The following is a 26,447-nucleotide window of genomic DNA, read 5'->3' as shown; positions in this document are numbered from 1 at the left end:
ACAGAGAAATGTATTAGAACCGGTTTCTGAAAAACATGTGATGTGCCCCCCAAGAAATCAGTAATGAAACAAAAGAAAACGAAGGTTAATGTAACACCTAGGTGGAGGTGAAAATGGTTGCACTGGAGATGATGTGGGCTGTGCTGGAGAAACACAAGAGTTAAGGAAGTTATGAGTAGAGTATTTTAAGGATGAGCCAAGGAAATGAAGTTATTAGGTCATTTTGACATAGAATCATAGAATCATAGAATCGTTAGGGCTGGAAGGGACCTTCAAAGGTCATCTAGTCCAACCCCCCTGCAAGGAACAGGGATATCTCCAACTAGATCGGGTTGCTCAGGGCCTCGTCCAACCGGGCCTTGAACGTCGCCAGGGATGGAGCATCCACCACCTCTCTGGGCAACCTGTTCCAGTGTTCTACAACTCTCATGGTAAAAAATTTTTTCCTAATATCCAACCTGAATCTACCTCCCTCTATTTTAAAACCATTACCCCTTGTCCTATCACAACTGGCCCTCCTGAACAGCCTCTCCCCATCCTTCTTGTAGGCCCCCTTGAGGTACTGGAAGACCGCTATAAGGTCACCCCGGAGCCTCCTCTTCTCCAGGCTGAACAGCCCCAACTCTTTCAGCCTGTCCTCATAGGAAAGGTGCTCCAGCCCTCTAATCATCTTCGTGGCCCTCCTCTGGACCCTCTCCAACTGGTCCATGTCCTTCTTATGTTGGGGACTCCAGAACTGGACACAATACTCCAAGTGAGGTCTCACGAGGGCAGAGTAGAGGGGGAGAATCACCTCCCTCAACCTGCTGGCCACGCTCCTCTTGATGCAGCCATAATAAGCGCATCTAGTAAATACGATCACCTGCATTCAAGAAAAGAATTCAGGCTGGAACATGTGGGCACCACTCTGATGAGCAAGGAGACGGACAGCCTAGTTTTTATGCAAGTAAAGAGTGTGGCTTGTTTATCACATCAAAATGAAGTCCGAGAGGGGACTCTGTTCTATAAATATGTCAGAAAGAAAAATGGAAGGAGAAAAGGTATTTAAGCTGAAGCACAATTTTGGCCCTGGAACAAATGGGCAAAAAACTGCACAAGTAAACTTGTCTGTGACTTAGAAAAAACTCTCTAACCAATAGATTAGTGATGGCTGTGAAACGGTCTCCCAAAAGAAGCAGAGGGGAAAACATTTCTAATTCATTCTAGAATAAAATTGCTGAATGTATTTATAGGACATGATGCCTGTGATAGTAGAGAACTGTACTGGATGACCTACGCGGTCATTTCCTGTCTTATGTCCCTATGTTCCAATTTAATTTATCCAAGAGATCACTTGGCCAAAATCTGTAATTACTAACATGTGGTCTAACACCAGAAGATGCACCATAAATGTAGCAGAAGAGGCATTTTACAGTGGAAAGGAAACTAAGAAATTTAGATGAGTAACAAGCTATGTATTTTTAATAGTGAAGGTTGTTCATGACTTGCACAGCCATGGACACAACAGGTTTCATTCCAGACTGGCTCTTCCCCAAAAGATGTACGGAAAACAGAAAATAATAGATGAACCAAGAAAACAGGGATATTGTTGCAGTAATAACTGGATGAAATTTTGCTGATCTCGCTTATGATGAAGGCCAGGACTAGATGACCATTGCCTTTTCTGATGTTAGAACTATGAATATTATTTTGATCCAATGACATTATATCTCATGATGTCAGAACGAAGAATTATGATGTTAAAACATCATATGACTTTTCAAGTCCTGGTACCCAGTCAGGACTCACCTGTAGTACAGAGCCACTTAACTCGGTATGTTGAAGTAACTATAACATCACACGTTCAGATGTTACATCATAGATGCAATAGGGATACACAGAATATAAGTAAATTATATAACAGAGAAATGTCAGGATCTAACATTAGGTTACATCAGCATACTGGAAGTCATGTCTTCTGAGACCTTCCTCAAGCACAGCACTAATTCTTCTGATTGATCTTCAACAAGTAGTTTTTGGCCCACTAATTAGAAATGTGCAGGAGGTCTTGTGCGTACAAAACATATCTATATATGATCTGAGATACGCATACAGACAGATATGTGTTATTCAGTCTCAAACAGCAGCTGTAGAAGGTGAACAAACACAATACACAGCTTGAAAGATCTGGTCTTAACCTCTATGCATGACAATATCTCGGCTTATAAAATGACAGTCATTTTAGAAGTTATTTTGACACATTTGACTGGAAGTCTTCTTGCAGTAACTTCTGTCTTTGATTTTTATAGTGCAATTCTCTGGCAAAGCAGAACAGAATAACTCTTCTTTGTGCAGGCAACATATCCTACTCAGAATGATGCAGAGAAGTGATGACAGGACAAATAAATTTAAGAGAAACATCTGTGGTGCAACACAGGCATCAAACCTTTGCCTGGACACTTGCAAATTACGAACAATCTCTTCCACTTCTGGAGTAGAAGTACATGTAGTAGTAGTAGTAGTGGTAGTAGTAATGATAATAAAACGTGAAATCTTTTTCTTTTCTCCTTTCCCTTTTCTTCCCTTCCCTTTTCTTCCCTTGCCTTTCTCTTTCTTGCATGCGGGTAGGAGGCTTGTTTAGTGATTGTAAGAGAGCCTTCTGCTCCCAGAAAACACTTTGAACACACACTCTGCAGCCAAAGCTGTTGAAGCGAGAGAGATGAGAAGGGGCAGTGATGATGGAAGGGAAGGCACCAAGCCGAGTTCTCACAAGAGGTTCAGCCACACAGCATCTGATCATTAATGTCCATCAGGCATTTTGGCTTGTGTCCAGCTTGCTAAACAGAATGGTGTCACGGCAATAAGATGAAGGCCCCTGCACCGACGCAGGCAGAAAGCCAAAACCTTCCATGTAGATTTCCCTGGCTCTTAGGTTGTATTAAGGATGACCTGCCCTGTTGCTGATTTGGACTACTTTATGGGTACTGCGGAACAAACAACATAAAGCGTGCAGTTGGCGAGACGTTTGGAGAGGTGAGATAACCAACTCTTTGAAAGCCTGAAACGTAAAATATCAACAGGGGTCATACATCCAGAAACTTGACTATTAGGTCTTTGCCAAACAGCAGTGAAAGAACAAGTCAGAGTATCTGAAACGCATTACTCTCCAAACGATGTTGAGACTGATCCCAGAATAACAGGCTTATTTGTATGAATAGAAATGAACTAGTCTAAATGTTGTATCACAGAGCCATGAATCAGTGAGCCTAAGTTTCTCAAGTGCTTATAGCATTGTGCTTGTAGGCTGTAAGATAGAGACAGTCATCTTAAAATCTAACAGTACTTTGGTTTTATCTTTCTGAATCAAGGAAAGGCTTTTGTGTTCTTCCTTTTGTCCCAGACTGGGCACAGTCTTATTAACATTATTTGGCCACAATCATGTTTTGCAATGTGAAGTCTGTTTGTTCTCGAACGCAGGGTGAAATGTGACATTGCATACCTAATCTTTTCTTGAAAATGTTACTTTTCGATATACTGCCCATTGTTTGATTTTTTTCAGGAAAGTTCTGTGTGATTATAATGGAATTATTTTTGAGATTATTAGGTCTACAACTTCTAATACATTGGTATTTTAAACACAAGCCTCAAAAATTTTCCACCCTTATGACTACACTATTTCCAAGAAAAGGTCCTTGTCAACTGGAAGCATGATATAAAGGGAGCTTTTATATTTGCATAGAAATTGTTTGATAGCAAAGTCTCCAAGGTTTCTCTTTGAACTCAAGTATGCAAATTTAACAGAATTAAACAAAATACCCTAAAGATGACAGAAAATCATGGTACTTGAGACAGGTTTAAAAATTGGTTTCCTCTTCCTTTACCTTGATCCTGGGCAGAATTTTTAAAGCACATTTAACTTGTGGGTTAGGTTGTCATTTCATAAACTCAGTTATTACTCAGTATCTTTTCTTTAAATAGATTTGTCTATTTCAATTCATGGCATTTGCTGTCTCTGTGGGACTCCACGGAAAAACTGTACAGTCATTTATCTTTGTATTTTCTGCAGGATTTGGAAGGAGTAATCACATTAGCTCAGCAGATTTAAAAATAGTAATAGTTCTAAAACACCCTGCATGAGCTGTTAATTGGAATAATATGCACTAAAGATAAACCAGGCATTTTTTTCATGGATCCCAGTCTCTGAACAAACTGAATAAGAAACTGTGGCTCTTGCATTCATTTCATTTTTACTTCATGAGTATAATTTAAAAAAGTAATAATTCAGTTTAATTATACTCTAATCAAAGTCATTATTCAGTATCACCTTTGATTTTCCTAATTAAACAAGCAGAGCCTAATTTCCTTTTCAGATGCTTGTAAAAAATCTTGACCTTTCCCTTTGCTGCTCCATTTTTTAAAAACACCAAGCTATGTGTGCATATGCACAAGAAATGAAGAACATCAATCCTGAATCTTTGTGTAGATCTGAAAGATCTTGCCAAATTTTCCTCTATGAATGTTACTTTAATTTACACCACAGATGCTATGCTAGATGTAATACTATTGTTGTTCAGTTCAATATTTCTAAAAAAGGAAGGTCACGATCTGTACACAACATAATAAGCATTTTTGTCTGCCTATTATTATTTGCACAATTACTGTCATTGTTTGGAGAATCCGTGTTTCACTGAATATCTAGTCATTACCTTAGACAATGATCTGATTTTAGGAATATTTTGGCACAGAGGTAATTTGTCTTTTCTTTTCCTATCTGCCTCATCTTTTAAAATGACACTCTTCTTAGGACACTGTAAGGAAATATAGAAAAAGTACCTTTCTCTGAACATGGAAAGGTATGGTTTATTAAAAAGAACAAGAACGTGTTAATCTTCAAATAATTTTTGGTCTGGAAACTATACTTATTAAGGAAAGTGGTAATTGAGACATATATTAACAATCTTTCAGTCTATATTACACTTTAAAGAATGAAAATTAGAGAGACTAAACATTTTGTATTTCTTAACAGTATGATTCCATGTAAGTTTTAAAGAGAACTTTTATTTCCTTAGTTGAAATGAAAGAGTTTTTGTATTCAAAGCAAGACAAAATTTCCAAAGATAGGTAAATATGTATATCTATTCAACTCTGCATGGGCAACTTTCGGCAGAACAAAAAGTTCATAAAATGAAATAAAAGCTAAATTGTAAAAATAATAATTTAACTTGCATCAAGTATGACTTTTATTATTTCTCAAAAAAAACCCCAACAAACTCTTTTTCTGCATTGCTGTCAGAAAAAAGACAACCTCAGAATTTAAAAATTAAATACTATGTTTCCACTATATACTGGTACTTCGTAAAAATACAGAACAATGTGCTGGTAAAATTAAATTCGTTTGGGTTCTGTAGGGTATCCTCTCATATTATAGATATAATAATAACAGTTATTATATTTGTTATGTATGTTATATATAATAATAGTGTATATATATAACAGGGACAATAATGCTTGTAGGTAAGATCCATGCTTTTGGCAAATTATTCCACATTCTTGATTTATACCAGATTTATCCCCAGTTTGAGATTTCAATGAGGAAATGGCTGAGTTTCTGGTACAGAAATTTGGGCTGAACTTTTCATGATTGTCTTACCTACATAAAATATGACATTTACACTAACACATGTATTTTTAAACATAAAACCTATTTTGTTCAAGTTCCCCTGCATCCAGCAGTTCCATTAGAGTTTCCTTCATTGCTTTATTATATTTTCTTCTCTGTGGTCACTGTCAAACAGTGGTGAACTCTAGCTGGGTGATGGGGAGCACTGGTGTTCTATCTGAAAGGAGGAGTGACGATGCATGCTAAGAAGTAATGGAGATGTATTTGGCCTTCTGCATACTTGTCGTATTGTTCTGAAAGCACTTCAGTAACTATTTTCATAATGATTATTAAATATAGCAAAGCTCTCTGAGGCAGAATCTATCAGTGTCCCTAAATGTGCTTAACTGCTAAGCCCCTGCAATTTCTTGTAGGGTAAAAGTTAAGTACACGCTTGAGTATTATGCTATGTTAGGCTTCACATGTTGCATAAGGTACAACAAGCCAAAGTGTAAATCTGCAGCTTCACTCCAAACGGTCATCATGTGACCAAGTGAAATGAACGCAGTGGTCCGTGGCTGCAAGATTTGTAAAGCATTCACAGAACTGAGCTTGAGCAGCACAAGTCCTAGGCTTGGCTGCTGGGCAATGTTTACGGTGACATTGGGTATCAATTTTATGATGTATTTATTTACAACTTACAGTCACCTAGACTGTAAATCAGCTGAAACGCTGCACTGCACATACAGACTGTCAGCCTGAGCAGGTGCCCTTGTAACTTTGTCTGTCACCGCCCCGCACTCATTGTCCCTGTTTGCTGTTATGACTGCTTTTTATGGTATACCTTGAATTAATACAGTCTCTCGGTGGCAGACACTGCCCTTTACACACGGCACAAATCTTCCAGTCTGAATATTAGCTATACTTTGCTAAAATCAGTCTTGGCATACCTGCTTAAAACACTTACTGATTTCAATGACAGCTGCACTTTCTGATCTTCCTGCACAGCGTTAACCATGTTCCAGTAACTACATTCCAGTTTCACTTTGGTCCAACAGTTTCAGTCTCTTTAAACAAATGTTTTGTATTAATCCCCTCTTTTCTGATCCTAGAGCTACCCATCACTGAAATAGCGAGTCTCCTGTTGCATTCAAAATAAGGTTCAGACCTTCAACTGCAAAGCTTTAAAATGCTTTCCACCAGGTCTACATAGTGGAAAGAGGTGTGAGCACTGGAAGATGAGGAATTCCTTGATTTATTTAACAGGTAGGAGGGTAAAAGGAAGAACTGAAAACTGGCATCTGACATCAAAAGTTCCTCTAACTTCTCATTTCCTTCTATGGTCTTATTTGCTTGACAGTAAATGATTAAAGAATATTGAAAAGGTCTTAGATTTTTTCATATGGGGCGTTTGGGATTTTGTGTGTTACATTATCAAAGATCTCTGGGCCAAATCACAGAGAAAATGTAATAGCACAGACTTGTAGAGAAATATATATCTAAGTTATAAATAGGATGTAAGTTCTCTAAGACCAGACACAAACGGTAAAAGAAATGTGGGTGTAGACCATTTTTAGTCCCCAACTCCCTCATAAAATCATTAAACTTCCACTAAGAAATCAAGCAAAACAAAGCAACAAAAGAAAGGAAGGAAGAAGGAAAAACAGTCAAGGCCGTTCCTTTAAAATCTCATTGCAATTCAGATTTGATGACTTGGCACTGCTGTGCAAAGTAGCATTTTTCGGTTTTATGTTTTCTTGCAGAATTACATCATTACCTCAGAGCAGTTTTAAAGGACACTGAGGATGATGTATTCAGTCGAAAATGAACAGAGCTGATACTTCAGGCAGGACTGACTGTCAGGTCACTATAGAAGGAAAATGAATTTTTAGTTTTACACAAAGGAAGCTTTTCTTCTTTCCTTCAGAGTCCTTTCCTCTTCCTCATGCTATGCACTTATACGTTTCAGGCGCATGTGCCCTTACACTTGCACATGAGAGCAGATCTAGGAGATGCACTTTGATGCCAACCTACCATTCTGATGCCGTTCTCAAAGGCCTGACGTGCTAGAGAAGCAGGTCCATCCACGGTCTTACCATCGTCATCAGGCCCCCAGCTGGCACTGTAGATGTGGATGTGCTGGGGATTAAGGCTTAGAGACTTTGCTTCTACCATGTCTGTCACATCTCCGTCCAGCATCCGTACACCTTCAGAATGAAAGACACAATGAACAGGATCAACCAACTCAAAATGCCTTTTTTTTTTCTTTCCCCCCAGAGAAAATTATTGTGTAGGGCATTGGAATGAATGATCACAAGGATTTCTACTGTCCTTAAAAATAAAACAAAAACCTGTTCAGATATCTGTTTTTCCAATGGAAAAAAAGTCTCTTGATGAAAAAATACAAAAAAAGGAAGGAATATTATGGTCTTTCTTCAAGTTTTAAAAATTATCTACAAGTAATCTATCCACTACACAGCCTTTGAATTTCAACAACAAACTTTTACGCTAAAGAAACCATAAAAGAAGACTCGAATCTTGTAATGTTTGTACATCTCACTTGAAGATAATATATGATTTTCTTTCTCCTTTTATACTGCAGTGAAACTGCAGCACCTAATTTGAGTCATTCACTGTCCTAAGTATGTTGACAGATGTAATAAAAGGATCTCTGTTGATAGATAAACATGAAATTATTCCTTCATTGTACGAGGCCAAAGAAGAAACTAGGGAGAGAGCTCGTGTGTACAGACCAATTAGCATACACAGTAGCAAGATGATTACAGGAAGCTACTAACAAATACACTGTATGTAACATTATTCAACCTGAAACCACCATATTGTGAACATCCTCCTCTGTGCACAAGAAGCTTTTGTAAGGTATAATGTGAAATTCTTGTGTTAAAAGAATCCATAGATGTGCATTCAGACAAGTCAATGTACCAGATCTTCTAAAGTGAATGGCATCAAATTTTAAGATCACTAGACTGAATTAGGTAGCCTGAAATCTGGAAACAGAGAAAATCTTAAAGTTGTTCTTTTGACTAAGTTTAAGACTTTGACTGAAGATAATTCTGACTGAGAAAACCGTTGATGCCAGTTTTAACCTAAACAAGAAAAAGGACCTACATACAGCTAGTGTGACATCTGATCAAAGGGATGTTAAATATTAAATAATAGCTAGCATGTAACTGTATGATAGATGATAGTACAGGGTAATGATTACTTCCACAATTAACAAGTTTGATGCTCTTTCCCCTTTAAAAGGCCACTGCTATTTATAAGCCAAATTTACATATTTTTAATTACAGACACATTTCATTTTGCTCATGAGCTCAGACTGAAGTAACTTGAGTGTTTACCAAGACCTTAACTTCCAATTAACAAAAGGCAGAGGGGGTGCTTTGTTGATAGAGGGTCTTTTTTTTTTCCCTTACTCTAACTGACTCGAAAATGAAAAGTGATCATATTTCTGAAGTTCACACAAAAGCTGCCCATGTTTTGTGAGATAATAAACTTTTACAAACGGTGATCTCACTAAGAACTTTACTTTATAAAAAAAGTCATTAAACCAACTCTGGGATTCTCAGGTTTTATTTTTCTTCCTCAGCATAATCTCAGAGAATTAATGATAGGTGGAAGTTGTGTTCTCAATTTCTTCAAAGTGCATTAAAAAATATTTAGTTCCAAACAAAGACAATAAAAGGTACACCGCTTTTGGAAGAAGGAAAATAGAGCCTCCCTTTATGTCTCTTGCCGCACAGCAAGCCTAAATAATGCTACATGCACCCAGTGAACAGTAATTCGAAATTCTGCCATTGGCACCTGAAGTAATTCACACCAGTTTTTTTTGCTAATGGTGAAGTGGTCAAATCTAAAGCAACACAGACAGGGCTGTGACTTCGGTGTTACCCTCTCCCGCCAACAGCTGACACACATGCTTCAAGGGTGACTTTGAACAACAGACATCTCATTGGCTACTTAAACCAAAAATAATTCCTTTCTCTCTTTTTCTTCCTCCCCCACAAACGCCTGGAGCAGTTAATTCTGCTGATCACAAAGCCTCCAAACTGCATTTGGCATGTGGTGATAGCGCAACAAAAGCTGACCAGAAGGCAATTAACAGACTGCATTTGCAGAAGGTTCCACCTAAGACTTTAGAGCTCTGTAAACTTTTTTCACTATTTGCAGTAATTGCCAAAATGCAAGTGGCATTTTAGTCAGAACAAACTTTCAGTGACTCACGGGAAACACGCAAAAGTGAGCTGAAAGCAACTTTTCTTTTAAAACGTTTGTTTTTAATCAGCATCTGACTTAAACTTAAAGAAACAGCTGAAGTAATTCCTTGTCAGCTGAAGACAATCTACATCTGTTGTGCCATAATTCAGTGTAACTGTTTTCCCGTCAGGACCCGAGCCCGGCCAAGTAACTAAGCACCCAAATCCCCACAGATGCTTTGCAACTTCCACAATCAGACTGCAACAATAACAACACGCTAACCATCCCTTCCTATAAAAAGTCTCGCAAGCTCTATAGGTGGCAATTTGCTATGTGTGATTACTGCAGAGTCACATTAAAAAAAAGATATACCGCCTTGCTGCATTGGCTTAGCAAAGAACAAAGTGCAGGAATAACTTTTAATAAGAAACATCCCACAACCTGTAAAAGAACTGAAGGTCCAGATTGTAATTTTATTTAAATTTTCTTATCTGCAGATTACATTCCCACTTCCACTGTTGTAAGAGAAGGCTCAGACTTTCTAAGGATCTTATTTTTGACCTATTTGTGGGGAGAGGTTCTTAAATGCGTGGAAATGAGACAAGGAGTACAAACACATTTAGGAAAAAAGTGAGTGGTGGATATCTTGTTAACAACTTTCCAACACAAAGATCATTAATTGGATTTGTTCAGCGGCCAGTATTTGATGGAATATCGAAGGAAAGCATTTCATTTCCCCTTTGCTTTGTCTCCTTACTATACCTTATGTGTTCAGAGAAGCTTTTTGGTTTGAAATATAGAATACTTACTTTGGTGGAGCGAATTCAACATTACTATCGGCAGGTGCTCCTCTGTGTAAGAAGAATGTAATTGCTTTACCTCAACTCTAGTTTCTCCTCCAAAAAGGCCCAAAGAGGGTCTTTGAATCCCTGGGAAACAAGTGAGCTGAACACTAGTTCACTCTAATATAATTCAACATTTTTACACTCTATCTGGCCCGTGGAGAGGGAACACAACCACTGCATATTCCCACATGTAGCTTATGGCTGTGCTGAGGGAAGGGAGGGAGGCATGCCAGAGGTCAACAGCAGCAAAACTCTTAAATATATACACCTAGTAGAAGGGGAAGCTTAACCTCCCTTCCAGATACCCTGGAATTCCCTCTTGCCTCTTACTTTCTGCAGATCATCTGCTGAGCCTCCCGAAGTCTTATTTTCAAGTGCCAATGCTTTTAAAAGGTGGTACATTACCTCGAGTGAGGTTTACACAGTTATTACTTTCCAGCTTTCTTTTAAGAACAGCGTTAGTGATGGCTCCACAGAATCATGGTGACGGAGTGGATAAAATTTTTATTTCTCTTAGACCAGTGAAACTTATCGAAGGCTGTTGTATCCTTCATATGAAATAATTAAATAAATAATTATGTTATGAAAAGGCACACATATCCAGTCTTTACAGTTCACATTAACTGCATTCATACTATGCCGATAAGAATCAGTTTTTACATTATATATAGAAAAGGCTGTGGTTCAGCTAATATGCCTGGAGGCTTTCTCAAACATTATTATTGCACACTCCCAATGCTTAATAAATAATAACCTATTAAGGAGCCACTGTTCCTAATGGAGAACTTTTCAAGGACATGGCCAAGCTGCTGCAGGTTGTGTGACTATCCAGCTCCAAATGAAACTTCTCCAGAAGCCACCTTTTATCTCTATCCGTGCACTAACTCTCCTCTGACTCTGGTTTGACAACACAATAAATCTGACTTCATAGCTGCTGGTACCTGACCAAATGCCATGTCCACATGAGACAATCTGTTCATCTGCCATGAACTCACTCACTTGGCCAGTTCAGATTTTTTAAACCCTGACAGGGTAACTTTGTGCAGGCAGGCTCTCCCCCTGAAGGGAAATTGTTTTTCAGCATCGCTCTAACCTTATGATGGATCAGGTATTGTCTATCCTCTTAAAACTGACATTAGGTCACTGCTGTGTGCTTTGGCTAATTTGAAATGCAGCTGTGCTCACATTTGATTTGGATCAAACTTGGTACTGATCCAGTAGAGAACAGATACAGTACCATAAATTGTGGAAACATGGCCTCAACTCTGCCTGGTCACATTACTGAACTGTCCTCTGGTGTATATATAGGTAAACATGTTTCTGTTTTCACAGATGGGCTCTATTTTGGGGCAGAAAATCAACAACTAATGAGTTTGAGCTATAGGTCTTTCTACTGAAAGCCAATATACCAATCCTATGATTTCATCAAAAGTACTGTGTAAAACTTCACTTGAAGCATTAAAACCTGGCACAGGCAGCCTACAGCCTAGAAGACACAGAGCTGACATCTTGATAGCCGTTTCCACAAATTAAGCCAAAGGTCTTAACTGAGCAGCCATTGACTAAGAATTCATATAAACCATTCAGAACCTCTTGGCTGAATGAACAAAAAAGTGCAATCGAATCTTGTATTTTAGGCAATAATACGATCACACGCAGATCAAAAGAAGATTCTCTCCAACCCCAGCCAAACAACACAAAAATGTTTCATGTTTTGACAGTGTTTTCTTTGGGATCAATATGCAAGGCAACATTCCTGATGTGTACCTTTACATTTGGTTTGTCAAAGTTCATCATTGGAGTTCCAAATCTGTGAGAAAACCTAAATGTCCTAATCCTGGGCTTTCTGTTTTCATCAAAGGTCTTGTTTTCTGGTTTTCTGTGTGTACTGAGAGGCAGTGTTCCAGGGAGCACTGGAGAAGTGTCACTGCAGACAAACTCCTTCAGTACTGGTATTTAACGACCACTCTACTACTGAGATTTACTTGTTAACACAGCTGGGTTTGTTATCCATACAAAACTCCTTCTCTTGTTGAGAAAGGTCTGAATGTACCATTTAGTACAGATGGCTCCTTGGTTACTTTTTTTTTTTTTTGGTGGGAGATTGTTTCACATACCTCCAATCTTGGCATTAAAGGCGATTCCTACTGTGCAGTGTGAGTTGTTTGCCGTGGCTGCCACTTCTCCAGCACAACGGGTTCCATGCCTGCAGTCAGACAAACATTTTTCCAAGTAAGCACAGACTGGTGGGATTAAAGGCTTTGACTTTGCTTATCCTTGGGTGCTAAACGCACCACTATCCATAATGTCCAATACTTTATCCCCCAAAGTAAATTATACCCATGTTACAATATTCCTCAGAACACATTTTAACATTGTTATCACAATCATATTAAACTCTTCATGGTAGGCTTTCTAGCTACTGGAAACATGCACAGTTTGTAATAAAGAGATACAATGATGATACACAATCCACAGCAACAGAAAGAAGCCTTGGATACCAGTTCTTGAGTTTGAACCAAACCTTACACTATAGACAAAATTTTTGTCCTGCATTCTCCCGCAGCGACTCATGTTGCTAGCAAGTAAATCTCCATACAACCTCCAGCAGGCACAGCATGTACTACACTCTTTCATGAGGAAGATGAGGTTGCACCAAAGCCCACATTGCTGCTTAGAGGCATGCCTAAGACTGAGTATATGCCATGCATGCTCTAAACTTCTGCATAGGCATGCCCCAGTCATGCCTTAAGCCAAGCCTGCAAGTCTGCTTCCTTTCTGGGAGCAGAAAAAACAGCTGAAGCGCCCTCCACTTCAGAGGTATACCCGTTGCCTGGAAGCAGAGCTGGGCTGCAAGGGTTTAATCTTAAGAAGCTGCTCAAGGAAAACACAAAACCTCCACTGGTTGCTCACCCCGCTTCTCACTATGCAAAGCCTTGCCTAGCTCTGATCACGCTCTCTACAAGTGACAGTGGTCATCCATATGGCCACTATGGTAGGAAAGCTGTCCCTGCTTTTTGTGATTTTTGCCTGCAATATAGGTTTCACAGCGTGCTTTCTACCGGTAAGTTTTGCCCTCATCCTTATGCAGTTAAGCAACTCCATTGCAGAAAAGCGACACAAGCAATGAGGAGACAGGGAACTTTAGAGAGCTGCAGTGGAGCAGAGATACGGAGTTTTAGACTAGACAGTAACAGAGATGGGGAGTCAATGAGACAGAGATAGAAAGATAATGTAAGGCTTGGGTAGCCACAAAGAAAGAAGTTTAAAAAGTCAAGGCAAAAAACAGATAACATGTCGAGCACTTCAGAGGAGGCTAAGTGAGGTCAGTTGCGTACACAGGCACTCTTCCGCTGGTGGTGGTTGACAGATTGCTTACACAGACATCTGGAGAACACGGGTGTTTCTGAATTAAAGTTGACGCCCGTATTACAGACAAGAATCACAGTTGCTTTCTCTTGGTACAGCTTGTTTTGGGTAGAGTCACTCCTTATTTCCTTATTATTAGCGCAACTTTTTTCCCTTAACCTTTTGAGACACTCTAGATGAGAAACACTAAGATAAGCTGTTTGGAATGGATTAATGTAAAACAAGAACAACAAATAGGACTAGGAAAAAAGGAAACAAAAAAATAAGCAATATAAGTGATGAGTGGTAAACTGTTAGAATTTCAAAATATGATCATTCAGTTTATCAAATAAGTAATAGATATATAATCGATGAGAAAAGTGAAATCTTGATTCACAAAATCAAAATGACAGGTTGGATGCTGATAAATCCTAAATCTGGATCAAGGTTTCACAATTATAGGTATATCTCAACTCATTTCTTATTAATCTGTTTACAATCCCTCATTTGGCTGCCAAAGTTGATCAGCAAATTTTTCAAGACCGAATTTGAAGCCTATTTTTCATATGAAGCCTAATTTTTAAGCTAATTTTCTTCATTTGAAGAAAGCCTACCTAACTGTAACTGATAAACCAATGTCTTATCCTACTACAAAATTATTTTGAAAAGCCTGAAGCAAATAATTCAGGAATCACAAATGAAAACAAGTTTCATAAAGATTCTTCTTCAAGTATTTTCAAATAGTGTTCTAGCTCTGTGTTTGTTTGAAGCAGTGTCTTTTTTAAAATATAGTAGTATTTTTAGGAAAAAGCCTGTCTTAAGAATCATTTATAAGACACATGATTTTCAAACTTCCCTTCTTCTCATTAAGATTTTGCTTGGTGCCACATACAAGCTTAGAGGCGTTATCACTCACACATCAAAGCACGGATGACTATACTCTAGAAATGTGGGTGTAACATGCCTGCATGCATCACCTCAGTGTATATAATTTCTCACTAAATCACCTCAGAGCCGCAGCATGTTTGTATACGGGAAACAGAGGGGATGTGTGGTGGGCCTGGGGGGTCACAGTGTGACGGCACCTCCCAGCAGCAGCCCACAGTGACATGGGATTAACAGCAACATGAAACCGTACCCTAAATTCCAGCTGAAGTGGAAGCAACCGCAGTGGGAGATGTGACTTCAGTAAAGGACTGGTATGGAAGTGTCATGACACATGTTTATTGAATCAATGCACAATAAGAAATGCCATGTAAATTTCTCTTAGAAAAAAAAACACATTCCAGAAAGAATAAGATCTTCGGGCAGTTTTACAACAGGTTAGATTAACTTTTCTGATTATTTCATTAGTCCTCATGTATTGGAAAATCTTTCTTTTTATCATATTTTAAGTCCAGTAACAGTAAAAATTTATTTTCTAAGCAAATTTTTATGTTAGACCCTTGCTTCCCTGTAAAGATTATTGTTAATTGCATTCTACATTATTAACGGAAATGACAAAATAAGAAGTTGGTTTATTCATTTCAAGGTCATATGTATAAAATTGCACTTCTTATGATCAGTTTCCTACGGTGTGAATTAATCATATATGCAACTCGATTCTTTTTAATATGTTATCTTTTATAGGTCCTTTGCATAACACTTCAATTATGCTGTGAAAGAGAAGACTTTCTAAAAAATCTGCATTAAAAAAATTATTTTCTTTCCACATCAATTTTGATTTTGTCTGTCCTAGATTTTTGTTTCAGGTCTACAGTTTGGAACAGATTTGGAATTCCGCATTTAAAATTAAAAAATAGTTCTGATTAATCATTACACTAATTTCTTAACTAACTTGAGAAACAAATATGGTGAAACTGACACCTGAAATTGATAAAGTCTGCTTTAAACCTATGGAAACTGCCACTGAGCATGAAATCCAGAAAACTTCAAACTACAAACAGTTTATGGAGGCAGCATAACCAGTAACAAGAGGTGCTTTCAGGTCAGCATTTTTTTGTGGAAGTATATATATCAAAACACAACAATCTGCTGTCTTTGTGGGATGCCTGCATCACATACAACTTGTTTAAAAAGTTGATGCAGTCCTAGAACAAAGCATGACTGCCCTTCTACAAAGGCCTATCTTGATAAACTTTAAGGGTCAATGCTTCATTTCACTGGATCCTTTGCCAGCTTATGTTGAAGGGAAATAAGTTCCCAGGCTATTAAATGGCACTTTGAAGAGACACTCAGCTAAAAGGTTTTGCACTTGTCCTTTGTGTTAATGTCAGTGTGATGTAGTATCACAGAATAGAACATGAAAGAAAGCCTGGTTATGAGACATTCTGCCCATCTACAAACGTCTCCTATCCGGAGACTAAGAGAAAGAAAACGAATGGAAAGAAAAAAAGCTTTTCTGTTGTTGTTTATCTCATAAGGAGAGACATAAAAAATCGCTATTCAAAGACAGATTTAGGCTTAAAAGGCCACCAGGTAAAAGAAATTAGATGTCACAGGCATTATCTTCCAAAAGAGTTGTACTTAGATGCTTATAAAGTTGGCCAGCATTTTCTACCATAAAACCATCTTTTATGATTCTGCCTAGCTTTAACTGCTTTATCTTAATTTTTCCATTCCAGGCTAATAAGTATAACTTTTTCAGAGATGTATTTATTTTCATTTTTGTAAGTAAGAGAGACAGAACACAAAGCATAAAGACAATACGCAGGCAGTTAAGATTGATTTTCTTCTCTTTTTATAAGGAGGAAATTTGTCAGTCTGTCATTAACATGTCAAGTGTCAAAGACCTACTCAGGTAGACCTTAGCAAAGATAATTTTTTTGCCTTATGATGCCCTCACTGTTACATGGAGAAGTTGAAATAAATTGTTGAAGAAAAACACTTCTGTGAAAAGGTTTATGACATTTTTTTCTGCTGCATGCATGCACAGTGCTTGAGCACCTGGATGCTAAAGGTACAGCCGTTTGACAGCCCTCTAAGTATGAGAAATTTAAGAGCTACGCACTAATCTGTTACAAAGCGCAACAGTTTTCAGTAACAGTTTTTTTTCTCAGACAGAAATGGCTCAGTATTTCAGGCAGTGATGGAAAGAAAAAAGGTGCATGTTCTGTAATTAACTATCACTCCCCATCCCACCAACCTAATTTGAACATAAGACATTTGTCTTTCAATAATCACTCTTAATTTGCCTTTCAGAAGAGGAAGAAGGTATAAGGCATCAGGAACATCTTTGAGGTAAAAGTTAACTAAGCTCACTTCTGAACATTTGGCGTAAGGAAATACTCAGCTTTAGTGAAGACAGCTGCTGGTAATTTGAAAAGCCCCTGCCACATAAATTCGCTCTGCATTTCAGAGCCTCCATCTCTGACAGCTATTCTTTGAATTCCACAAACACTTTGACCACGCATTTCTTTGCTGTATTTTATTCTTCTGGAGTTCATCAAGTATTTCAGAACACAAAAAGCTCAGGGGACTGGAGGATTTAAAGTCCTCCAGCTTTTCATGACACTAACATTATAGTCCAACCCACTTCAACCTGTCACCAATGAGTCTTTTCAGAATGGGAACTTAAGGAGAAAAGTTTCAGAGTATTTCAGTGCAGCCCATCACAAACATCTCTGGGCATACCAGTAATTTACTGAGGTTTTCTAAGAGATATTCAGCACAGGAATTAGTTTGTAAACAAAAGAAGAAAACATTGGGATTTTTTTTGGCAGGGTGGTGGGTCATTTGTTTTTTAGGCGTGTTTTTTTTTTTAATTGAGATAAACGCCTACAGAAAAGAAGAAAACCTCACATCCTTTGCAAATTCTATGCTGCACATATTGTAAGAGTTGATATTATATAATTGTTAAAAGGTTAGAATAGATAGTCTAAAAGTTTACACAAGGTTATATACTTTTTATAATATGTATAAAAAAAAAGGGGGGGGAGATTTCGATTAGATATAAGGAAGAAATTTTTTACATTGAGGGTGGTGAGGCACTGGAACAGGTTGCCCAGAGAAGTTGTGGCTGCCCCATCCCTGGAAGTGTTCAAGGCCAGGTTGGATGAGGCTTTGAGCAATGTGGTGTAGTAGTGGAGGATTTCTCTGCCCACGGCAGGGGGGTTGGAACTAGATGATCCTTAAGGTCCCTTCCAACCCTAACCATTCTATGATTCTATGATTTTAACAGGCTCTGCTTGAACAGCTTATTCTTCATAACTGTCAACTTCCTTTCTCAGCATAATTACGTAATAAACATATTCTCTGTGCATAAAGACAATGTATTAATATTAAGAAAAAAACCTACTTAGTTGTTATTACAAATTAGAGTAGAATCCCAGGGATGGAACCTTTAACATGAACTAAACTATGTTGCTGGTGGACATTGAAAATTATAGGACCAAAGGAACTTTTACTGTTACAATTATTTTCAAATCTCTATGGGGAGATGAAGAATGGAATTTTAGGTAGCCATTGTGACCTGCAGGAAAATATCTGAGTTGGTATTTATTTTTTGCAAAACTCTAGCTAATTCTCAAATGTTTTCAAAGATCTCTCTTACACTAGAATATACTCATAAACAGGAAAACGTGATATCTGAGACACCACTATGTAATTAACCGCTGGAGAAAATATATATTCAAACAGCAATCATCAGAAATGCATTCTATCAGAAATGTATTCTATTGCATCCCAGAGTAATGTCTTATGCAGTGCAGAAGAAATAATTTTTTAGAGCTTTTCATATATAAATGGTCTCTACTCATTTGGAGGATGAAAAATACTTTCCAAACTGGCAGTGGATTGGGATGTGGTTCTAGGAACTTCTGAAAAAGAAGGTGTCGGGGAAGTTTCCTGGCTGCTATATGGGAAGCACCTGTGCCTTGTTGAGACAGGTGCTGTGAGTCACGGTGGTCAGCTGGAGACCACGTGACCTATGGGAGGTTTAAAGGTGGGGCACTCCCAAGAGGGAGTGGGGCATTTCCCTCCTAGAGTGTGGAGTGGTAGCAGCCCCTGGAGAGCAGTGTTTTGTAGCTCTCTGTTAGAAGTCTTTGATTGTGGTATAGACCTTTGGAGTGAAACAAACCTTCTGATATACGAGGGGAATCACAACGGCCTTCTGGGTTGTGATTCCCGAAGACGAGATACCAGCGGTCCACGACAGAAGGTATAAAGGAACCGTCAGAAATTAAAAGCATGGGCAAGAAAAGCCTCAATCTTTAGCCTTTAAAGCACAATCTGCTAACGCTGAAAAATAATAAGGATAAACCTATTTCACAAAGGAGAGATATTTGGATATAAACAGTGGAGAAATAGATGACAGAGTAAATGTGAAAAACAAGTTACACAAATTTTCAATGTGAGATATCAGGAAAAATGCCAAAGACTTGGGTGTTACATCACAGACAGGATCCTGTTTCTGAGCATCAAACGCAGTGTTGTAATGTGGTTACACCACAGGACTGGAAGCTGTCTTGAGTCAAGGTCCCTAGGGCTAATGATTTTTAGCACGATTATGGGAAGTTACTTAGAGAAAAACTTGAAAACAACTCATCTACTTCTTACAAATAAAATCAAAGGTGACAGCATTAAAACAAACACAAGTAATACTTCACATCTCAGACATGGACATCTTAACAGCATGGGTAACAGTGATGCTGCCTTGCCACTCTCTACATTTGTAAGCTGTTAGCAGTAAGCAGCTAACTGGTCACAAGTGTGACATTCTGATACAAGCCCAACAAAGGATTGTGCTTGAACAATATTAATTACCATTTTACAGTTTTGTTTTTCTAAGTGGGCAAATGAATCTGCATGTATAAAACCTTTTGTCTGTATTTTCTATCAAAGGCAAAACAACGAATAGGTGGTCTGATGAAGCCAATGAAATTTGACATAGAATGAGAAACAGCAAAGAAAATCAACAATATTTAGCCAAATATACAGTTTTATGCATTAAAAATAAAAAATTATTTACTGACGTCTTAATATTGTTTAACTCAAGGTAAAATTTTAATCCAGCCTCTTTTCTGGAGGGAAAAAGGCATTGGTGAGAAGAAATAAAATAGTTCAAAAGCCAGTAAAGAGGAAAACTTTCATCTGAGCTTTTTTTTCTCATGCAGCCTTTCACATTAACTGTATGGTAACCTTCTTAAGGCAGGTAATCCAATTCATTAAAGCAAATCACAAGTAAAAACAGTAAAGTTTAGTTCATGCGCACTGGAATTAAACCTGTTCAGCAGCAACATCAAGGCCAGTATTACCCTGGAACAGTATATCGTTGCTAGATGTACCTAATCAAAAGGACTCTTTCATTTGCTTTTGAAACTGAAGAATATGAGGCAGCTTAGACTTCAAGGCTCCCTGCCACATAAGCAAAAAAGATCTTTTTTTAACTTGATTCAAGCCGGTTGAGAGGCTGCAGAAGGGATGGAAAGTCACAGAACAAGGAGGATGTGCTCCAAGCAATTCTGGCAATCATTTTATGCATATGAGGGTGGTTGATCCCTTCTTGCATGCAGCCTGAAGAACAGGGCAGTGTACACACTTGGGAGGAACTCACTATTTGTCTATACTTTTCCCATTCTTACTCTGTGAAGTTTTATCACTTCAGTCGTGACATAAAGAAAAAAAGGACAAAAAAAGCCCAACTTCAAATCTTTTTGGAACATGGCTAACAAAACAGTAAGGGGAACCACTGCATTATACAACTTAATGAGGGAAGAAGATGGAAAAAATCAGGCATGTATTTTTACACAAGAAAACTCTTGTAATCACTTTGTAAAAATAGTTAACTTAGCTAATTTTTTACACGTAGTATTACTCGTTCAACGCAGTAATTAAACTGCCTCTTCTCAGTCTGCAACTGAGAAGAGTTCAGTCTCAGTGGACAGAACATAATTCTAGAACTTAGATTCTGCAACATTCCCATAATCGTACTTACTTTACCTCAGGTTAAAACATACTAAGACATCAGAAAATAATTATTTTTTATTTTTAATACATAAAACTATATACTTGGATAAATATACTATTAGCTGATTTTGTTTGCTATTTCTCATTCCATGTCACACAGTATAGTGCACAACTATGGAGGACTGTTTCCCCCTTTCCTCAGTTATTGCCATGGTTATAAACAGCAGTCATATCATACGGGAATTAATGAAACATGTCTGAAGCGCTAAACGTTGGACATGTCACGCTTTCATATCAATGTGGCTGTAATTCTGAAGACAGAGCAATCAGATGCTGGACACAGGGAAAAGCAGAGAGATGGGACACAGGAAAAACATGAGACATCCAGCCTTCATGATTCCTATACCAACCTGTCTCTCAGAGAAGCACCTCTGAGTTGCTGAGCCCCCAAGGTTAGTAGGGAAGAGTAATACCTGGAGAGCCAAAAAACTGTCTATGGAAATAATCACAAGACAAATCTGAACGTGGAAGCTGGAGAGAAAATAATGTCCTGGACAGTTCATTTTCCCATGCCACAGCCAATGCACTGTCCTCTAAAGTCTTCATAATGCTATATTCAAGTGTAACCCTGCAAAATTATGCTGCCCCATGCCAAGCAACCACAGAATTATCATAGAATCATAGAATACCAGGTTGGAAGGAACCTCAAGGGTCATCTGGTCCAACCATTCTTAGCAAAAGCATGGCCTAGACAAGACAGCCCAGCACCCTGCCCAGCTGAATCTTAAAAGTGTCCAATGTTGGGAAATCCACCACTTCCCTGGGGAGATTATTCCAATGGCTGATCGTTCTCATTGTGAAAAATTTTCCTCTTGTGTCCAGTTGGAATGTCCCCAGAAGTAACTTGTACTCGTTACCCCATGTCTTTCCATGTGACTCCTTGTGAAAAGGGAGTCTCCATCTTCTTTGGAGTCACCCTTTAAAAACTGGAACATGATGAGAAAGTCTCCCCTAAGCCTTCTTTTCTCAAGGCTGAACAAACCCAGTTCTCTCAGCCTTTCCTCATACAGCAGGCTTCCCAGTCCTTTGATCATCTTTGCGACTCTTCTCTGGACCCTCTCCAGCCTGTCCACATCTTTTTTGCATAGTGAGAACCAAAACTGAACATGTTATTTCAAGGGTGGCCTGACCAGTGCTGAGTAGAGTGGGATAATGGTTTCTTTATCTTTGCTGGTGATGCCTTTGTTGATGTGATCCAGTATCCTGTTGGTTTTCTTTGCTGCAGCAGCACATTCTTCACTCATATTGAGCTTGTTGTCCACTAGGACCTCTAGGTCCCTTTCCACAGAGCTACTTCCCAGCCTGGCAGATCCCAGTCTGTGCTGTACTCCTAGGTTATGTTTTCCCAGGTGCAAGACCTTACACTTGTTCTTGTTGAACTTCATAAAGTTCTTTTTAGCCCACTCTCCCAGCCTATCCTGGTCTTCCTGCAGGGTGGCTCTCCCTTCCGAAGCGCTCACTTCCTCATTTAGTTTGGTATCATCGGCAAACTTCATTGATCCCATCAACCAGATCACTTATGAAGATCTAAAATAGCAGTGGGCCCAATATGGATCCCTGAGGGACCCCACTTGTGACAGGGTGCCTGTTTGAAAAGGAGTTCTTTACCATCACCTTCTGGGTGTGGCCAGTCAGCCAGTTCCTCACTCACTGCACAGACCACTTTTCTAGACCATAACGTATCAGCTCCTCTAGGAGGAGGCTGTGGGAAACTGTATCAAAAGTCTTGGAAAAATCCAGGTAGATAACGTTCACTGCCCACCCCACATCAACCGAGCAGTTCACTTTGTCGTAGAAGGTGATCAGGTTTGTCAAGCGTGTTTTGTCCCTGGCGAATCCATGCTGGCATTTCCCAATCACGTTCTTCATTTGACTTGTGATAGCCCTCAGGAGGATTTGTTCTGTAACTTTCCCAGGGATTGAAGTAAGGCTGATGGGCCTCTAATTTCCTGGATCCTTCTTTAAGCCCTTCTTGTAGATGAGGGTGAAATTAGCCTTCTTCCATTCTTCTGAGAAGTCCCTCGATCTCCATGACTTCTCAAAGATTATGGAGAACGCACTCGCAATGGCGTTGGCCAGCTCTCTTAACACCCTCGGGTGGGTAATGGCATGGTTTCTAGGGCTCGAGCTCCTGTAACAGTCCACGTATCAACTCTTCCTTCATTGATGGTGGGTCTGTGTTTGCATCAACCTGGGTTTTTGTTCCCAAGGCCTGGGACCCAACAGTGCTGGTAACGGCAGAGGTGAAGAAAGTGTTGAGAGCTTCTGCCTTTCAGTGTTGTTGGTGACTAATTCACCTCTCCTCTTTAACAGCAGGCCAATATTTTCCTTCTGTTTCTGCTTGTTGTTCACATACCTGAAGAACCTTTTCTTGTAGTTTTTGACATCTCTGGCCAGTTTCAATTTGAGATGAACTTTTGCTTTTTTAGCCACATCTCTGCACACTCTGGCAATGCCCTTGTAGTTCTCAGTGGGTACTTATCTGCTTTTCCATCTCTGGTTTGCTTTTTCATCTCTTTTGGTTTTGAGCAGACTCAGAAGCTCTCAGTTAAGCCAAGGAGATCTCTTGCTGCACCTACTTCCCTCATCTTTAAAGGAGATGAACTGTTTTGTGCTTCCAGGAGAGTGTTCTTGAAAAGCTGCCAGTATTCGCTAGCTCTTTTATCATCCATGGAAGCTTCCCATGCAATCCCTCCCAACCGCGCTCTGAGCAAGCTGAAGTTTGCTCTTCTGAAATCTAAAACCTTTGTCTTAGTACTAACCTTCAGCGTGCTCAGCAGGATCCCAAACTCCACAATACTGTGACCACTGCAGTCAAGGCTGTCACTAACCGAGATAATACAAGGCAGGTTTTCTTGGTTTGCGAGTAGCAAGTCCAGCAGTGCCTAATTCCTGATCGGCACATAAAATATTTGTATGAGGAAGCAGTCCTTTAAGCATTCCAGGAACTTAATGGATGAAATGTGAGCTGCTGTATTGTTCTTGCAAATGCCTGGGTAGTTGAAGACACCCATGAGAACTAGGTCCTGTTGATGAGAAGCTTGCTTAAGTGACTCAAATATTGCTTCATTGGCCTTACTGTCTTGGTTTGGAGGTTGGTAGGAGATGACTACTGTAAGATCCCCCTTGGAGACAACCTCTCTGATCTTGAGCCAGGGGCATTCAATAGGGCTTCCACAAGTGCTCTATACATTCAAGGTTCTCAACGTAGAGTGCAACTCCTTCTCCTCTTCTTCCTTGTCTGTGAAACAGCCTATAGCCATTCATTGCAATTCTTCAGTCATGTGAATTGTGTCACAATGTTTCAGTTATTCCTATGATACCATAACTTTCTGACTGGGCATGGAGCTCCAGTTCCCCCTGTTTGCTTCCCAGGCTGCTTGCAATGTGTCGTGGTTTAGCCCAGCCGGCAGCTAAGCTACCACGAGGTCGCTGGCTCACTCCTCTCCCTCAGTGAGGTGGAGAGGAGAAAAATGTAACCAAGGCCTGAGGGTCGAGATAAGAGCAGGGAGGGATCACTCACCAACCATGGCCTCCGAGCAAAACTTACTCAGCTTGGGGACAAATCAATTTAAGTAATTAACAGTTACTTGAGAGGATAACAAGAAACAAAGCCAGATGTTAAAAACACCTTCCTCCCACCTCTCCTTTCTTCCCAGCTCTATCTCCTCCCCCAGCAGCGCAGAGGGACAGAGAATAATTGGGGGGGCGTTGCAGGTCAGTTCATCACATGCTGTTTCTGCCACTCTTTTCTTAATGAAGGAGGACTCCTTACACTCATTCCCCTGCTCCAGTGGATCCTCTCCTCACAGGACAGTCCATGGACTTCCTGCAGGATGCAATCCTTACCCATCAGATTGCTCTGGCGTCAGCTTTTCCCACAGAGACATGGCTTCTTAGGGCACCACCACCTGCTCCGGTGTGGGGTTCTCCACGGACTTCAGATGCATCTCTGCCTTGGTGTCTGTGTGGCCATTTCTCTCAGGTCTCAGTCCTCTCTCCCCTGCAGCTGCACCGGACCCAACCAGTCTGGCAAACCTCCTCAGTCCCAGAAGGATGAACTCTGCCAAGCAGGCGCCCCGGGAACGGGGCACTTCAGAGATCTTCAAGCTGTGCCTGGCTGGAGATAGCCAGGTGGCAGCAGCCCAGCGTGGGTAGTTGCTGCCTGGGAGGCTGGGGGTGCCAGCCCCCTGCCTGCCCCCTCTCTTCACTGCAGGTTCAGCTTGGTTCGAGCTCCTTTGTCCCCTGCTTAAACATGGCATTCACAGAGGCGCTGCTTGGCTCGGCCCTGGACAGAGGGAATGTGGGGACCGACCTGGCCAGAGGCCAGTCCCATCGGTTTTTGAGCCGGGGAAGCTTTTCGCAGCTTTTTAGAGGGGTTATCTCTGCAGCCTCTCCCCTGCTACCAAAACCCCACCACATAAACCCAGCACACATTGGTGTACGCACACTTGAAGCGGTTGATATTCTGGTTCTCATCTTGGGAGGCAGCTAAGGAACATCTGTCACTGCTCTGGCTGGCCTGGTTTATTCCCCAGTTTGACACAGTGGTGTGAGTGTTGCCACTTTGGACCTCGTCCCCTGAGTCCTTCAGTTTAAAGGATAATACTGTCTGGATACTCACAGGTCCCACCGACTAGAATAGGAAGCAGGTGCCTCAGAGGCACCCTCTCTTTCTCTTTACATCTCTCTCCATCTCCATGCAAGAGACTTTTAGATCCTTGCAAAAAAAAATCAGTTATGACGCAAAGGTCATCTGTCATTTTCATAGTCAATGTACTACACGGATTTCTAATTGAAAATACAAAACCCTCTAAGAAATCAGACAGACACCCAAACCTGAAAACATCCATATGTCTTCATAAAAGGAGACTGGAAAGAAATATGTAAGTCAACAGGAAACCTCACAAAATCACTAGATATTTCTAGATGTTCTCAGCAGAAATGTGGCTTCATCAACAACTACTTTACTTACAAACTGCACTGATTTAACTGGAAAGCCATAAAAGTAAACGTACTTAAACAAACAAGCAAAAATCTTTGCAGCTAGCTTCCTGTAACATTTTAAAAATGGTTTACATCACCTTAATTTACTCCTGACATAAGTATATTTAAGATGAGACTTGGAAAATAACTCCTTACACTAATTCTTCTTGTGCAACTATATGGATAATAAGCATAGTTTAAGGTTTTGTTAATGTTTTTAGAGTCTAAAATTAATCCTAACTTGGGAATAAGGCCTCAGATTGCAAAGGAAGTTAATGTCACTCTCAATATTACTTTACAGAAATCAGACTCTTGCTATACTTTAAGAATGCTTCCTGTTAACTTAAATTGAGATGCAGGTATATTTATTAAGTTTCACTAATGAATCTTTGTCAGTGTTTCTGAATATACGGCTTTCTACAGTTGATGGTATATCATAATTTTCAGGATTTTTAAAAAGCTTTAGAGTAAGAACTGGAATACTGATGACACAATGACTATTTTTA

General features: G+C 39.6%; 1 protein-coding gene across 3 annotated transcripts in view; it reads right to left on the bottom strand.

Moving 5' to 3' along the window:
- PCSK5 (proprotein convertase subtilisin/kexin type 5) overlaps nt 1-26,447 on the bottom strand; it is a 256,122-nt gene that overhangs the window by 142,346 nt on the left and 87,329 nt on the right. For all 3 annotated transcript variants that reach the window (XM_086629996.1, XM_086629997.1, XM_086629998.1), the window contains exons 6-7: nt 12,759-12,847; nt 7,613-7,785 (exon numbers count right to left, since the gene is read on the bottom strand). In XM_086629996.1, the coding sequence (XP_086486122.1) occupies nt 7,613-7,785; nt 12,759-12,847 (262 nt within the window). The remainder of the gene's footprint in view (nt 1-7,612; nt 7,786-12,758; nt 12,848-26,447) is intronic.

This window comes from Tauraco erythrolophus, chromosome Z, assembly GCF_009769465.1.
Source record: "Tauraco erythrolophus isolate bTauEry1 chromosome Z, bTauEry1.pri, whole genome shotgun sequence".
Taxonomy (NCBI): Eukaryota; Metazoa; Chordata; class Aves; order Musophagiformes; family Musophagidae; genus Tauraco; species Tauraco erythrolophus.
Note: the sequence above shows the minus strand (reverse complement) of the source record. Positions and strands in the feature narration are given on the sequence as shown.